This window comes from Girardinichthys multiradiatus, chromosome 24, assembly GCF_021462225.1.
Source record: "Girardinichthys multiradiatus isolate DD_20200921_A chromosome 24, DD_fGirMul_XY1, whole genome shotgun sequence".
Taxonomy (NCBI): Eukaryota; Metazoa; Chordata; class Actinopteri; order Cyprinodontiformes; family Goodeidae; genus Girardinichthys; species Girardinichthys multiradiatus.
Window position 1 is genome coordinate 10,772,542 of NC_061816.1, and position 17,876 is coordinate 10,790,417.

A 17,876-nucleotide genomic window follows, 5' to 3' on the forward strand; every position below is an offset into this window, starting at 1 on the left:
CTGTCTGCTGTGTTCCTGGGTCTTCATGATGATGTTTGTTCTCTAACGTTCTCTAACAAACCTTTGGGGGCTTCACAGAGCCGCTGTATTTATACTTGGATTAAACTGGACACTAGTCGACTCTGTTTTTGAAATAATTTTGAAAACCATATCCACTTTTACTTCCATTTCACAATTAAACACCATTTCATTTTGGTCTATCACAAAACTCAATAAATACCCTCAGGTCTGTGGCTGTAAGGAGACAAAATGTGAAAACGTTCAAGGCCATTCCACGTTTCATTTGTAAGGCTATGAGTTCACTATAGTGCGCGAAATGTGCACAACACAAATGTTGAACACACTCCTCACATTAAATAAGAACGCATCAACTTAGGCAAAAGCGTCCTTTAAAAGCTTATTGACCTTACGCACTCCTAATTACAGCAGGACAGTGATGAAACGCAATAAAACCCCCCAAGACACAACTAATTTTGTTTTGATTACACCCCTTCTCCATTTTCCAGTGGTCACTTTTTATCTCCTTATTTCAAGGCTAATGAAGCTACCTGGGGGTCTCGATAACACTTGCAGAGATATATTCGACTTGTCGTAGCTATGCTGCCCAGCAGATGACAACCAGGGCCACAGTTTTCACGGCTTGTGTGTTCTTTGCAGACCTCCCGCTTCTTCATAAAAAACAAAATCAGACATTAATATTAGGGTAGATTCTCTGTTCTTTATTCTCAGGACATAACCAGATTGGGGCCATTTTCAATATCATCCCCTGAACGTGTACTATAAGAGCCAAAAACAAATATCTCCAACGGAATATTAAATGAAGGTCTTCAATGCAATTTCCTTTCACATTTATTCATTGTGTTCATTCAATTATTTGGAAAATAGACATGGATATGTGTTGTAAAAGTAAAAATACATCAGTTTCACTGTATTTAGACACAAACTTAGCACCAAAACAAATAACAAGACCCGATTACTTTAATTTAAAATAGTAAAGCAACACTAATTCCAACTGCTGCTAAAATAATAGTGATTATTTATTATTTTAGAAATATTTTTCAAACTACACAACCTGCCTTCCTATTCAAGCAAAGGCAATATGTAGGAGATCTCCTTCACCCATCTTAATGGGAATGTGCAGCAACAGGTGGGAGAGGGACAGCAATGCTTTCTCAGGTTGTATTGCAAACAACCTGAGAAAACTGATTGATAGGACACACTAAATGGACTTAAAACTGTAGGAAAGGACATTTTTTGTTGTTTTTTCTTAAAACTCAATATACTTTGATACCAGCAACTGGCAGTTAAAACTGAATCGAAATGTGCTTTAACATCTTAGTTACATTTACACAATCAGGTTATGGCAGTTTATAAATACCTTTTTTATTGTGTTTTACAGGTTAAATGTGATATTATAATTCTGCACCATAAGAGCCTGGCATTGTAGCTGTGTGGTGTACACTGGAGAGCCATCATATGTATTTGCCATCCTTATTTTGCATGAACTGTTGCATACGAGTAAATAATCTAAAGTAGCGTTATTGTGGGTCTTTGCACACGTAAATGCCGCTTCATCAGCTCATCATTCACTTCTCTTTCTGCCGAATCGTCCACCTGCTTGTCCGTTTATTCAGACTCTGATCCACTCTTGCTCAGCAACCAAGGTGAGATTCCCACTCTTCCCAGTATCTACATGCCTGTTTTTTTTTTTTGTAACTAGGGAAATTCCCATTCTTATGTTGCCATGGGAACAGTCTCGTGATTCCAGACTGTTCCAGAGAAAGGGTATTCCCCCATCCACACACTCACACACACACACATTTGTTCTCACATTGCCCGTCTTTTGGAGACGATGCGATCTGATTGAATCAGTCAGCCAATCAAGGCTGCCACGCAGATTTGACATATTGCATTGTCTGTTAATTCGTCTACACGCAGAGCTAAGCAGCGTACACAGTAGCACCTCATACAAACCAGGCATTGAAGATCGCACACACACACGGCATCTTGCCAAACAAAAGGCACCCAAGTGAATAATGCATCCATTTTATCCTCATTTACCTCAGGTCGATAAGTGATTACAGACGCATGCTGAGATGTAAACGGCAGATTTATGGGAATCTAGAATGATGAACCTGAATTAATGCCAAGAAAGGATAATGATCTAATTCCTTGCAAGTCTGGAAGGAATCTTTATACTTTTGTACATTATTCTAGATTCTGAGACAGGAACATACTTTATAGGAAAAACACTGGTGTCATTTATTGAACAAGTGCATCATCCACAAGGAAAGCCTAGTCCAGGGAGCCAGTCATGGGCATGCAGAAGAAACCACAGAGCTTATTAATCACCAGCAATGTCTTTAACATGAAACAATCTGGCTATGGCTCTCCATTCGATTCCCTTTTTCCACCTCGGGTCAAATCCAAGTTGCGTCATGAAACCAGAGTTGCAGAGCTGCCTTTTAACTTAGCCTTTGACTCATGTTCTTCCAGAGAAATGCTCAGGTGTCATCAGGGGTCATCTGAAAGACACGGGGCCCTCTTTACATGTCCCTACTAAATGCCAGGTCAGGCTTGAGCACGCTGGATGATTTGTTGGTTCAAATAACAATTTCATTTCCATCGGATGCTTATGATGCCATTTGTGTGTGTGTGTGGTTTTTTTTGTGCAAATTGTCACCTTAATTTCAATGCGCTGACATTTCCAAATTGCATCTCTGAGACATATTCTCATTTAAGCGCATTATCAATTCCACCTTCACAGCCTTCACAGATTTTATAATCGCGGCTGCGGCTATGAGGAAAAAACTGCAAATCAAGAGCACAGAAGCAAGCCAACTGCTAACCTCAAGGCTCCTTGTTAACAACCACAGAAATGGACTGGGCCTATTGCAGTAAGCAGTAAAATCTATTTTTAAATTACCCAGAAAATACCTGGCAAGAGCGTCAAAATACCTTAGACTTTTTCACCTTTTTCCACGAGACTGCCACAAACTTGTATGTCTTGTATGTAAATGGAAAAATGAAATGGTAATAAAAATATATATTTTTTTTAACTGTAAAGTGTGGCATGCATTTATTTTCTGCCCCCTTTCCTCTGACACCATACATAAAACCCATTGCAATTTACTGCAAGCATTCTTGAAAAAAAGCCAGAAGAAGTCCTGTTTGTGGTTTGCTTGAAGCCATATAGGCGACACAAACGTGCAAAAAGGTGCTCTGGACTAGTTTTTTGTGCCCTACATGCAACACGGTGGTAGCAGTATTATGCTGTGGTGATGTCTTTTATTTCACCCCAACGGGGACCAGAAAACGGGTTAAAGTTGATGGGAAAAAGCTCCAAAAGGCATCAGATTGGGGGCAGAGGTTAAACTCTGAGCAGGACAATGGCCCTAAAACTGCAGGCAGATCTACAGGAGAATGTATTAGACCATATCCATGTGTTAGAATGGCCCAGTCAAAGTCCAGACCTAAATCCAATTTAGAATTCATGTCGGGACTTGAACATTTTTGTCCACAAATGCTCTCCATCCAGTCTGAGTCAGGTTAAGCCATTTTGCAAAGAATGGGCAAATATCCCATGGAGGGGGGGGGGGGGGGGGTTGAATAGAAAGACAAAATACACCTTTCAGACTTTTGTTTGAAAGAAATTGAAAACCATGTATTATTTTCTTCCCACTTCACAATTACACACTTTACTGTTGTTTTATCACATAAAATCCCTATAAAATAATGTGGTGGCAAAATGTGGAAAAGATTTAAAGGGGGACACTGACATAGCTTTATATTTTTGTTGCCCTACACACAATCTATAAAAGCATTTGTGTTTGCAAGTAATAATAAACCTGTAGCTATTTTACAAAGCAAATAACGAGGCGGGTCATCACCTCAGGTTGTCGGAAGCAATCACTTTCACATTATTAAACGCGTTTAATTGATAACGGAAAAGGACAATTATTTGCCACATCCAAACAGACAGAATCACTTGTTTTTCTCTTTGGCAAATTGGTCTATAATTTAAAGCAGCAAATGAGCACCGATCCAGCTGAGGGAAGCGCTCAAATTTGATTTGAAATTGCAATTAATGAAAGCAGAAAGCGGAAGACCCTGCCCAGTGGAGAAAAGAAGACAGTCTGGGGAAGCTGCTAGAAAGGTCATTCACCGTCTCCTTTCTCTTGCCAGAGCATTATTTCTCCTGTGTCATGTCTTTTACTCAATTAAACTAAATATGAAACATACTTTCCTATCAGGAAACCTTTTCCCTAAATCGATGTGGATGTATAGCCACAAGAAAGATTTCACCTCCCGATGCTGTGACTCAGCCAAAAGAAATGTCTTAAAGCGGCAAATTAGATTTTTGATTGAAACCCTGATTATGTTTTCAGTCAGCCTTGATGTCCTCTAATGTCAATATCAAACTGTCCATAGATCAAGTTCGTTAGCAGCTCTTGTTTCAGTTAAAATCTCCTCACACCAGTAATATGGCTTTTATGTTTTACATCCGATTAATATTAACAAAAACTGTATCTTTTATTTCCTAAACCTTTGGAAGACAGTCCAGGATTTAGGCCAATTTTTCCTTTTTCCTTATGCACACACAGCAATGAGATTGTGGACATTACCAAGCTTTCAAATGCAGCTCTTGTGGCTGAGAACAGGAGCAATGGAGAGCTTAAAGCAGAAGAGCAGGAAGACAAGCAAAAAAAGTCATATGAAGCTGGAAAGGTGGGGTGAAAAGATCCGAGGTTGGAGGTGGGGGAATTGCACAGGGAGGAAAAGATGGAGGGACAAAAAGACCTGAGGTGGGACGAGGATTAAAACAGAGCAAGAGGAGGAGAAAAATAAAGGGGGCATGAGGAGAAAAGGGAAGAAAATTTGAGAGAAATAGGACATGAAGCTGGGAGGAGGCCAGAAGACAGAGGAAGATGAGGGAAAAGACGGAAAAGCAAGGCGGTAGTAAGGCAGGGAAAAAGAAAAATTGAGCAGGTAGGTTGGAAAAATGTGAAAGTGTAAAAGCAGAAAGGAAGGGGACACAAATCCCCTTCACTCACCAGACCAAACCAGTAAGAACCAACCCCTATAAATATGACTCCTGGCATCTCCCTGTTCCCCTCCCCTACCGTACACCATCACCTGCTGGTTTCCAACACAATCAATTGATTAGAACGGCACTCATCTCTGTGCCGCTTCCCATAGCACACAATCACAACATTCTCATTAAGCTGCATTCACTCCTGCAGTATATGCAATCATTCCACATTCCTGTCGCAGGGTGGATCCATCCTATGATTTCACAAAGAGCAGCAGTGGTTCTGGACGCAAATGGCGCCCTGGGCGAGCCCCTCCATCTGCACCCACCAAGAAATAGAAGAAAATAATGGTTTCATTATTCCTTATGTGTTTTAGGAAATCTCTAATCAAATGCAGTGTGAAGCCCGTTAAAACAGCGAAACATCTTGTAAATGTAATGGAATCAGAAGCTGCTAATCAAAAACCAACGCTAATCAGCACCAATAGCTTTTCCAGCCATATTTCCTCAAAGCGCTGTGCACAACACAGGGAGGGAGCCCGCTTACTATCGGCAGACCTGCAAATATACCCAGACAGAAAACTAGCTCTGAGTGCAACAAGTGTTCGTGTCGCCCCCTATGAGATGCCACCTAAGCAGTGTGCCATACAAGCCATATCAAAAACTGCACTGGGACCTTAGCGGGGAGCTGGGTTTTAAAAAAGGTGCAAAATATAGACTTTTGCTTTTTGGTTTTCATTACAAGATGGAAAACTGAATTCAATAGAGGGCGAGTTATTACAAGGAGAAAGAGAGTGGGAATGGTGAATTTGCTGAGGCTGAATCTTTAAATTATGAACTGGAATTTTAGTGTGAGGCACACAGACACTCAAGGGGGTGAGACCAGACAGACTAATCTGTGGCTTCAATAATGGATGTACCTGCAAACTAGTGAACCATAGGCCACTACAAGACATGACTGTGTGCGTCGGTGCGTGTTTGTGCACAAGCCATTTGGGCGTGAATGGAAACTAGATTTGTGCGTGCGTGCATTCTCACACCTTGCCTCCTTAGCCTCCTCTTCTTCAGCCCGAATATCCGGACTTTGGAGAAAATATCCACCAGGTTGCCGTTGCACAGCCCCTGCTTTTTACCGGGGCTTTTCCGCCGCCGGTGAGCGGTCGGTCGGTGGGCGTGCTGCTCCCTGGCCTGCCGCTTTTGGCGGATCAAACCGCTGGCGATGGCCGCTGCCATGTCTCCGCCGAAACAGACGACAGGAAGGCGACGCCGTCTCCGTCCGCGTCTCCGGTCTGTTCAGTGTCCACCGGAGGGGACGGAGCGCCGACAAAATTCAGACACAGACCCCTCCAACCCCTCCCACCCCACCCCCCCACCCCCAAAGTCTCCGCTTTACCGGCTAGAACAGCCCCATTATACTTCAGCTCCAACACGATGAAGTCAAGAATAAACAATTGAGGTCACAGCATCTTCTCCGCTAACTATCCTTCAGGCCATAGGTTTGAGGCGCGCAGCGGGGTACCTGTCCGTCACGTCTCCCCGGTCTGTCTTTCAGTCAACAGCAGTCACTGAGCGGCTTCTCCCGGAGCATGTGTTCGTGTTCCCATGGTCAACAGGCGAGAAGGCTGCGAAGAAAAAAAAAAAAAAAACGAGTAAAAAGCCTCGGGAAACTGCTGTGTCCGCTTTTCTCTGAAGCTTTGTTTGTATCCCGCTGGCTGAGGAAAGAGGCGCGCGAGCTGCGAGCGGTTCCAGCTGCGTGAGAAAAGAGACTCACCGGAAACAGAGAGGTTTGCGTTTCAAAATAAAACGTAATTCACCTTCTCTCTTCCTTTACTTCAATTTGTTTGAACTTTTTTTTTTTTTTTTTTTAGAAATATATTTTTTTAACTACAAAAAAAAAAAAAAAGAAGAAATATTACAGTTCCTGACATTTGTGTCAGATTAGCAGAAATGTGACTTATGTATTTATTTTCTCTTTATGGTTAAAATGATTTTTTTTAAATACTGGCAAATTAAACTAGTGTTTCAACTATGTTGCTGGCCATTTTTTCCCAGGAACTTACACCCTTTCATCTTTAAGGCAGTTTTTTTTTGTGCGTTTCCACTTTACGGGGCCATTTATATAGATTACAACCCTGACACTGAGTGGCTCCTCCTGCAGGAGTGCGGCTGCAGCCTACAGTCTAGAGGCACCGATCTCCACCCACAGCAACGGCAGAGTTCAGGAAGCCATTAAAATGGTGAAATCAGATCCATACAGCATTAATCTCAAATTGTTTCATAGCAGTGTTGGTTCAAAAGCCACACACTACCTCTCAAAGCTGTATAAAAATGTGTAGGAGGGGAAAATGAGAACCCAACTGAAGACATAATTTATGACAGTTTCCTCGTAGTTAAACTCTAAAACTAAACTTAAACCGGTTTAACTCTAAAGTTTGAAATTCTCCAATGATCTTTAATAATTCAAACCTACAAGATGCGTAGCCACATACACACAGCAGCAGCTGCTGCAGCCTGTCAGGCCCAAACATAAATTTTAGGAATAATAAATGATCCTGGGCATTTGTGATCGCTTTAATCTGTATCTCAGCACATAAACTCTGCAAAATACCGGTCAAAAATGCTTTGACCAAAGCGTAACTCTCTCTCCATCCACATGGAGAAGCTGAAAGCAAAAGTCTACACTTCCTTAAATAAAATATCTTCACTAAGGTTGTTGAAGTTCAGCAATGTATTTGAATCCGAACTGTAAATCACTGATATTAATCATGGGTTCCTGAGTTTGAATGTTGTATTTGCAAACGATAATCCAGAACTCCTGGTGGGTAATTTATAGTTAAAATGCTGGGGATCAGCAGCAGTTTAAAATGTCTAGAACCCTCCCACCACAAAGCTCCACCTTTAGTTCAGGGTCCATTTAACAAGTCTTAAATCTCCACCAGTCCCTTTTGCAGGATATATTTCAGCCTTTGTCTGATTTGGTCCTTATTCCAGCAGAAGAAAGGCAGGGGTGAGAAAAAAACCGCTTTATCAAAAACCAGACACCCCAAAGCGCTTTACACTACAATCAGTCATTCATCCATTCATACACGCAGACAGTGGTAGGCTACACTGTAGCCACAGCTGCCCTGAGCTCGAGCCCTCTGACCACCATCAGCAGGCAAAGAGGGTGAAGTGTCTTGCCCAAGGACACAACAACTGAGACAGACAGAGCGGGGGTTCGAACCAGCAACCCACCTGTTACAGGACGAAGCTCTACCACCCTAATCCAGAAAAATACCCTGGTGAAAAGATTGTAAAAATATCCCAGAGTTCATGTTCGGTCAATTAGTCTCTCTTAAATTATCTGTAGGTATGAGTGTGTGTATGTATGGTTATTTGTTGTGTAAATCTCCGATAGAATGGGAATCTGTCAAGGTTAAACCCAACCTTCCGCCCAGTAAGCGCTGGAGAAAGGCACTGAACCCCCGTCCTGCAACCGTAAAGGAATTGATGTGTTTTCAAAGATTGAAAAAAATAATTTGACCCATTTTCTGACATTCTGACACCTTTCATGCCTCAACTTACAGTAGCAAAGTACTGCCCATATATGGTAGGGGTAGGGGTGAGTTTTGTTCAAATTTACAATGCAATACAAAAGTGGAACATTTTTAAATACTCAACTTTGTTTAAACTCATCAAACTCTGTTTTAAAAAATGTTCACAAATTAGACAAAGTCTAATCTTCTTTTTATGTATCTTTAAATAGGAAAGTTATTTATTTGCACTTAAACACTGAGTTTTACTTATCAAACAAGGAAAGCTATGGAAAAAGTAAGTACACGCTTCGCTCTAGCAGTTAGTATTCAGTTAAAATAACTTCATTAAGATGCTTCTTGTAGCTGTCTACCAGGGTCTGACATTGACCTTAGGAAAGTGTTACATGTTCAGTCCGTTTCACGTCATCCCACAACATCTCAATGAGATCAAGATCTAGGCCCTGATTCAGCCCTGGACTTTCCAGGTCTAAATTATCACCCAGTCCTTGGTGGATTTACTGGTATGTTTTGAGTCATTGTCATGTTGCAGGTTCCAGTTCTGGTTCAGTTAAATTTTCTTTTAACAGATTGTTTCACATTTGTTGGACACAGACTAATAAACACCCAATTGACTGTGAAACCAGAAATGGATTTAGAAAACTCTTCAAATAAAAAGCAAACTAATTCAACTGGGACAAAAATATATATCAGAAAAAAAGAAAATTACCTTATTATCTAAAGTTACCTAAAGAAAAACGCAAAACCTGATATTTTTAGATTCATACATTCCAATGATTTTTATAGGTAAAAAAACCCCCGTGTTTTTAAATTGTTTTATTTTGAAAGGAATGTCCGGGTGTCTCCCTAACAGCGGTTCTGGCAGTTTGACGTTTAAATCCGTGAGCGTTGTCTGAGGCTACACAGCTGCTGAAACCGCTGGAGGTCCAGTCAGGTGTTGTTTGTCTGGTGGCAGGATGTGACCAGAGGGAGGAGGAGAAGGTGGAGCAGGTGCAGGAGACATTAGCCCTCTAAATGGACACCTCATAGACGCATTTGGCTCAGGAGAACATTTCATGCAGCCAGTTAAAACTTAACAAATCGTGTTGATTGACAAGGGTCATTGCTTATATAAAGTGAACCTCATGTATAATATAGATATTATAGTTTATAGTTAGTGAAATCTTGAAACTTAGTTTTGTCAGAAAATTCAAATACAACATATGATCAATAAAAGAAGGGTTATGGTGATGATGCCCAGGTTGCTTTGATAACAGCCTTCAGGTCATCTGCATTGTTGGGCCTGGTGTCTCTTCTTCTTATAATACCCTAAAGATTCTCTGTGGGGTTCAGGTGGGACCAGTTTTCTGGCCAAACAAGCACAGTGATACCATTATCATTACTTTATGCAGTCTGGGCAGGTGCCAAGTCGTTTCACAAAATAAAATCCCCATCTCCATAAAGCTTGAGGCAGAGAGAAGCATGAAATGCTCTTAAATTTCCTGATAGGTGCACTTGAGAAAACACGGCACCAGCAGATGACATTGCTCCCTAAATTATTACTGACTGTTGAAACCTCCCACTGTTCCTCAAGCAGCTTGGATTCAGTTCCTCCCCACCCTGGGACCTGTTTCCGGTAGTGGATCTTAATTTCCAAATCAATGCATTTTTCCTAAGCAATAGACCGATTAAGATGCTTCTGACATTGTCTCTAGTGCAAGAGTGCAATGCAACAGCTGTAGCCCATGGACTGGATGTGGTGGCTCTTAAAGCTTTGACTCCAGCTGCTGTCCACACCTTGTGAATCTCCCAGAAATTCTTGAATAGGTTTTGCTTTATAATTCTTTCAAGGCTGCAGTTATCCCTGCTACTTGTGCAGCTTTCTCACCACATTTTTTCCTTCCATTAAATTTTCCATTAATATGCTTGGATGCAACAGTCCTGACAGCTTGAGTTTCTACAACTTATGCTTCTTGTGGAGGGTGTCAGTGTCTGCTGGATTACCGTGAAGCCAGAAGTCTACCCTATGATTGGGTATGCTGTAATATAACTTTCTGTCTTAAAATCCCTTTTATTGGTTTTATTCCATTTTTCTGAGAAACAGAATGTTGGGTTTTTATTAGCTGTAAGCCAGAATCATCAAAAATAACAAATATAAACTGAAAGCTGTCACTCTGTGTGTAATACATCTAAATGAGCTTCACTTTCTAAATTAAAATATTGAAATAAATAAACTTTTTGGTGAAATTCTTAATGACTGATTGCTTTTTTTTTTTTTTTGGTCATTTAGAATACAAAAAACTAAATGTAAAACAACCAAATGGGATCGAAATAACCCCAGTGAGCCTCAGATTGATGTGAGCACAAACAACCATAAAGAGATTACAAGATATCTTACATAAAATGCATTAACCATAATAGACCAACATATAACCTCTGCCTTATGTGCACAAAGGTATGGTGCAAATACTGAAACCTGCCCTGCTCATTATCTCTCCCCCCACACATTCCCACCTGTCTGTATTCAGCTCAGGAACGGCTGTCTGACTAAACGGTTTAAAAATGCAAGAGGTGAGCTGGATTGATGGGCTGATTAGCTGCAGCACGGCCTCACATGTCTGCTTTTATCTTTCAGGTGCAGGGTTCCAGCTGGAAGATTAAATATCATGGCTGATATTTGCTCTATTTTATATATATATATATATAATTTTTTTTAAGCATGTGGGCCAGTAACAGGAGTCAATACAGCACGAAAAGTATAGTAACTGAAATATTTAATTTTTTTTAACATGCATTTTAGTGCAAATGCAGATAAGTAGAGCATATTTTTGACAAGCAATGTTTAAGGAAAAAAATTTGATCTGTCATTTGATGCATGCATGTCCAGAAATAAAAAGCAGGCCGGCACCAACCTGGACACAGCCAGAAAACAGCTTAAACATGCTTAATTTACTCCCCTCCTGTTTTATAGAGAAAACTGAATAATTATAATATTTTGGTAATAATCTTTACTTTCTAAGGAGTAATTGAAGCTTAAACAGATCACGTTACCTTTATTGTATTCAACATGTTTATATTTTTTATAATTTCATGCTTTTTTAAAAAGAAAAAAATCAAAAAGTGCAGTCTTTCTGTGAAGCTAGACTTAAGATAAATTATGACACAGATTTAATCATAAATAAAAAGAAAAATTCCCAAAAGGATTCCTGAATCCAGAAGCATTTGAGCCGTTTAATTAAATCAGCACCATGGATAGCTAAAAAGCATCTCTACGTCCCAGACATCACGTCTCTGTATTATATCCACTAGGGGGCAGAAGAGCATCTCTGAGAAAATTAACTGCAATCAGTTGGTGGCGCTATATGTAACAATATATTAACAGTATAAAATTATCAGCTATGAAGTAGTTATCTGTGTAGTTAATATGGCAAATGTACTATCAAGGGAGCCCAAGAAGTCAAAAATAAATATAAATGCTATAAACTGGATAAAAACTTCTTAAATATTTAATTGTTTACACACTGCTTTCAGTTTTTCCCTTTTTACCGTTTGGTTTCAAACGTGTTGCAGAAAAACACAGAATCTTCCACAGGATTCTAGCCTTTCTGTCTTCATCACCTGATGCTGCAGCCATTTGAAAATTTAAGCATCTTTTATGGTTTTTAAGATTGTCCATCTCACTGACAGCATACAAAAATATGCACAGAGATATGAATGCTGATTGCTTATGTGTGTGTGTGAGGAGAAGCTGTGTACATCCACATCTATCCAGGTCAGTCCAGGCAAAGGAGTTATGAATAAATCAGAGCCACATTTACCTTAAAATTCAGCCACCAGGCTGCTCTTTATGCCATCCCAGAAAGGAAAGATGCTGTGGTTGAACTTCAAAGGACAATTTTTTCCCTCCTCTTTGTGCCTGCTTTTCCCTCAAAGAAAGAAATATGCATATCCTATATTTTATTTTCCTTCTTGGAGCATAGTTTGAAAGAAAACTGCTAATCCTACAAAAGCACACTTGCAAAACTCTGAAATAAGCAATGCTGTGCATCCGTGTATGTATTACCCACCCAAAATAACTTCACATAATTCTGTTGCATTTGAGGAGTCTCTTCATGCCTGATTTTCTTGTGACTCTAACTTTTCTGCGGGTACACTTGGATTCCCCCACTGAGGGACAACAAAGGATCTTTCTATTCTATTCTATGATGCTGTTGCAGAACTGGTGAGCTCCTTCAATGAGAGACTGCTGCATCCAAGGTGCACAAAAGAGTTGTTATCTAGGATCCTTCCTTCCAACAGCTGTTAGACTTTAAAAGATTACTGCTCTCAACACACTCAATAAGTGTTTACACCCCCAGTGATATTTGCAGATTTTTCATTTCTTGTAAATAGTCTGTTGTTGTTTTTATGCACAAATAAAGATGCACATTTTGTACATTTTAAAAATTATCCTACTCAGTTGCACATTTCTTTAAATCTGGGTATGCCATTTGTAATAGCTGCAAAGTGTTTTCTTGAGCTGTAAATTTGCCCTTCCTGTACAGTCTCTTTTTCTTACTTATTAGTTTTTTAAAAATATTTTTTACTTTTGTGTGTATCTGCTTCCGTTTGCCTTTCACTTTGCCACTGGTACACTGGAATTTCCTCAATGAGAGACAATAAAGGCTGCTTCTGTTCTATTCCTTTTCTATAGAGAAGCAACAGCACTCTCTAGAGGTAGTAAAGGGGAGCAACACTGTCGGAGGAAGAAAACTATATAATCAGATGTAATACTTCTGTACCCATCGTATTTATAAACAGTGACTTGTTTGGAAAAATAAGAACAAATAAACTGATTTCTGATTTTCTGAAGTGCTAAATTAATAATAAAGCTCTATTTGTTTCATTTTGGCAGGTGTTGGAAACTGATTTGTCACCAAAGTTATTAAAGTCTAATACCACAATAACACTAATGTATATCTGTTTTGCTTTTCATTGGCATAGGGATTCAATTGAATTCAATTCAGTTTATTTATTTAGCGCCAATTCACAACTTAAAGCACTTTACGACAGTTCAATTCAGTCAAATCATGCAGACAGATTCCAAGGTAATTACATTCATTCCAATCGATCCTAGTTATCAAACAATGCAGTCAAATTCAGTTTATTTTTCAATTTGGTCAAAATGTTTCTCAGAAAACACAGGAGATTGTACTGAGTCAGTGACTTGCAGCTCCTACTGGGCATGCATGTAGTGACCACGGAAAGGAAAGCTCCCCTTCCACAGGAAGAAACTTCCAGTAGAACCCTTCAGTGTGAACGGCCATCTGCCATGATCGACTGGGAGTTTGAGAAGACCGAGCATAACACAGAAGCACTGATGCAGGAGAACATAGGAGGAAATAGGATAGAAATTTCACCTCACTGGTCAGCTGATCCCAAACAACAAGTAACTGACCACAAAAGTAAGTACCCTGTCCTGATCCAGTTAAACACTAAATTCCACATCTTTGATCCTAATGCACATATTCTATTCAAACTTAGGAGTGCTTCACACATTACAGAATTGGATATTCCACAAAATCCATTTAATCTTCTCAGGTTTTGACCAGTGTAATTGTGTTTTCATGGCAACATACATAGTGAAACACCAAACAGTGTGAAATCAGTTTAAGCAAAACACAACTTATCAATATTAATGATAATTGATATTGATAAGTTATTAACTGTTTTACTAACTCAAAAAATAAACTCAAAAAAGTCCTGTTGAAATAGAAAAAAGTATCTGAAATCAAACTTCTTGTAGTTATTGACAGCAAATTATATTAGAATTCACATATAAATTAAGTAACATCTGAGATTTGTAGCAATAATTGCAAATTCTATACAGTTTTATACTTTTATATTCATTGTTTGAAAGTGTGGTTAACATACATAAAACCAACACTAATTCTGCTTTGACTGTTAGATAAGATAACAGACCTAAGAAGTGTAAATAACCCTAATTATAGCGATGTCAACAAATGCTTTGTTTGTCAAATTAAATACAATACAATTTATATGTTCAGGTTCCAGGACTTAATAGATTTTAAACCATCTAAAATTATGTATCAATCAAAACATCACTCAGTAAGGACAATTTATGTGTCAAAAGCCTCCAGTAAGGCCTAATGTTATGTATGCAACACTGTGTTTTAGTTAAGAGTGAATCTATGTAATTCAAAAAGACTGTAAAATATTAATTATGTCTAAAATATTCTTTACGTTTCAATCCTTTTTAAAAGAAGTGGCATTATTCGGTTTAAATCTCTATGACTGTGGTGAAGGTTTCTACTTTTGTTTTGCTGCAGTTGTAGAAAATAGTCAGAAGAGGGCCAGCTGGCGGTGTCTAAATGGGCAGGTTTCTCTGAAATTCATACGGCTTGAAAAGATTAGCACCCATTTAGTACTTTCAGAATTTGTAAATTTTACTTAATTAAATAACAGCATCATGACTAAAATTAGAATGCCCATTTAATGCATTCGTGTTTTAAGTATTTATGCATTTCTGTATTTGTGAGCTCATGCTTTAACTGCTGCTTTACCATCTGCACTGGGGTATCACTAACACATAGTTATTTAAATACCAGAAACAAAAGACACTATGTTTTTTTTTTTTTTCACAAACAGAATAAAGTTTTCAGAAATCCATGATGTCTGTTTAAAATCTCACTTCAGAAAATGCTTTTTCCCATTTAGACCGAGAGGGATGTTGTTTTGGTTAATTCTAATTGTTCCTGCAAAAAGAAAAAAAAACCTACTAAGAATTTGTCAATAAAATCTACATATCTCTCTCTAGGTGGCGCCCTTTTCTTTACCTGGTGAGTCATGCACATTGACTGCATAAACTCTGCTGTGATCAAAATCTTCAGATAAATGTGCAATCCATTTGTTATGGCTACAAAACAAGCAGTGACTTGGACCTACACAGGTTTGCAGAGGTGAAGTGAAAAGACTCGTTAACAAGGAGAAGGAGAAATGGGCGGGGGAGATGACAGATGTGGGTGGGTGTTACCCAGACAGGAGTGTGAGGATAGCCGCCTTGGAAAAACGAGCTGGATGAGTCATAATTCACACATACACACACGCACATTCGCGCCGAAACGGGGAAGACCACTGTTGCCCTGGCAACGAGTGATTAGTGACGCAGGTGGGTCTCCGAAAGGAAGGAGCGAACACCTGCTGAATGCTGAGAGGACAGCACGCAGGCAGACACGCACATCTGGTTTCAGTTACATGGACCGTAGCTGTTTGTTGCTTCATCTGTCTCCTGTGATTGTGGGCTCGCCTCTGACCTTATCAGACAAGCAATCATACAGTTACTGTAAAACACAAACACCTGATCCTCAACCAACCTACTATCTTCCATTTTTGTTCCATCTTGCTAGTTAGCTCCTCTCCTCCTAGTTTTCCTCTCCCCATCCTTCATCTATCTTTGCAACATCACCAACTCAGCAGGGAAGAGGACAGAGGGAATGGAGGGACTGAATTATTCATTCTCAACACACCCCCCCCCCCACTGCCACACACACTTTTCTTCCATCTCCGTCTGCTCCCTCATCTTGAATACTCCTGCCCGTTTCTGCTTATTGTACCAATCCCCTTCTTCTCTCTCCAAAGGTTCACCATTACAAATTTGTCTGATGGGGGAAAACTGATGTTTATTATGCCTGTGAATAGAGCCAACCATTGTATTAAGATAGCAAACACCATTAGGAATACACACGTGGAGTTGTTTTGCCTTTTAAAAAAAGTTTATCCAGTCTTTCATTATTAACTCAAAGCGGTATTGTTAGCTTGAGACCACTTCACAGAAAAAAAATACTTAACTTTCTTTTTGGCTTTATATGAGTTAATTTCTAGTGTTATTCTAAAAGTCTCTACACTCATTTGTGTTTTTCTTGCAGCAATTTATTGCCTCATGTTGCACCTAGACTACTTTAAACAAAGTCTCAAGCTGCTGTCACACTGTTTCCTATCTTCTCATGTATGGTGGAGTATTAAAAAAGACGTGTTAAGCAGGTGTAAACATAATAAAAAGGAAATGAATTTCTTGGAACATTAAGTCATCTTGATGTGCTCTCATTCTGAATAGTGGACTTGCACTGGGATCAAGGGTGTGAAATTCTCAGTATTCAACTGCATCCGGACAGGGTTTGTTACTTTTACCACCCCTTTTTCCATATTTAGGAATTATCATTTGGAGATTCAATCTCATTGCCCTGAGTACCCCCAAGTGGTCAGATAGTTACCTGACAGGATAATGAAAAGGCAGTAAATGTGGTCAGTTTAACATTTAGTCTCATTTTCACTTGCAAACAAAGGAAAGATTCTGGAAGAAAACTCCCAAAAGTTACAATTAAAATGTCTTATTAAGTTTTGGCAACAGTGTGAAAAAATGTTATTATTATTAAATCCAATATAAAAACACCAACAGGGAAAATTATATAGGCCTGACAGACGTAAACAAGTAAGCAACAACCAGTCATAAGTTATAATTCCCCACTTTGGGTTGTGGTGGGTTGTGTGACGAAGCATACAAACCTCAGATCTGAACATAACCACTTTTCTGCAGGTACTTCCAAAACAGCAACCTTGATTTATTCGATCTTGCTAAGGTATTATCCTCACGATGGTGCTTGTGAAAGTTTATCAAACACAAAAAACCTGCACACAGCCACTGCGGGATGACAATACCCCCTCCTGGCGGCCGACCAGAGGAAAAAAAAGTTGAACCCTCAAAATCAGAGATGAGTGAGGGGTCTAAAATGAAGCTCCGGAGGACCCAGGAGTGATCCTCTGGATTATATCCCTCCCGGTCCACAAGGTACTGAACACTACGACCCCTACACCGAGAGTCCACAATGAGGTGGACAGTAAAGGCGGGATGCCCATCGATGTCCCGGGCGGGTGAAGGGGTCAGGAAGGAGGGCAAAAAGGACTGGAAATAACGGGTTTTATTAGAGGAACATGTAATGTGGGATGGATACGAAGGTGAGAGGGCAGTTTTAGGTGGATAGTGAAAAAGACTCATAATGGAATCGATCGTGAAAGAACCAAGGAACCTGGGTGCAAGTTTCTTTGAGTATGCTTTAATGGAAGTTCCTGAAGTTCCCGGAGGAAAGCCAAATCCCTTGACCAGCGAGTAGGTGGGAGCAGGTGTCCTTCTGTCTGCATATTTCTTGTTTTGGTGGGAGCTTTGTTGTAGGGCAGTTTTGGTTTGATTCCAAATTTGTTGGCAGTGGAGAAGATGGGTCTTTAGTGACGGAAGGATGGAGTCAGGGAAAGAGGCAGGGAGGAGTGAAGGCTATTAG

The 17,876-nt window shown here is 39.7% G+C and overlaps 1 protein-coding gene across 2 annotated transcripts in view; it reads right to left on the reverse strand.

The window, feature by feature from the left end:
* LOC124861367 (fibroblast growth factor 14-like) overlaps window positions 1-17,876 on the reverse strand; it is an 89,084-nt gene that overhangs the window by 51,251 nt on the left and 19,957 nt on the right. Inside the window, exon 1 of one of the 2 annotated variants that reach the window (XM_047355048.1) lies at window positions 6,073-6,356. The exons of the other annotated variant lie outside the window; for it this stretch is intronic. Within the exon in view, the coding sequence (XP_047211004.1) occupies window positions 6,073-6,265 (193 nt within the window). The 5' untranslated portion in view covers window positions 6,266-6,356. Of the gene's footprint in view, window positions 1-6,072; window positions 6,357-17,876 lie in introns of those variants that run through there. 2 annotated transcript variants of the gene reach the window in all.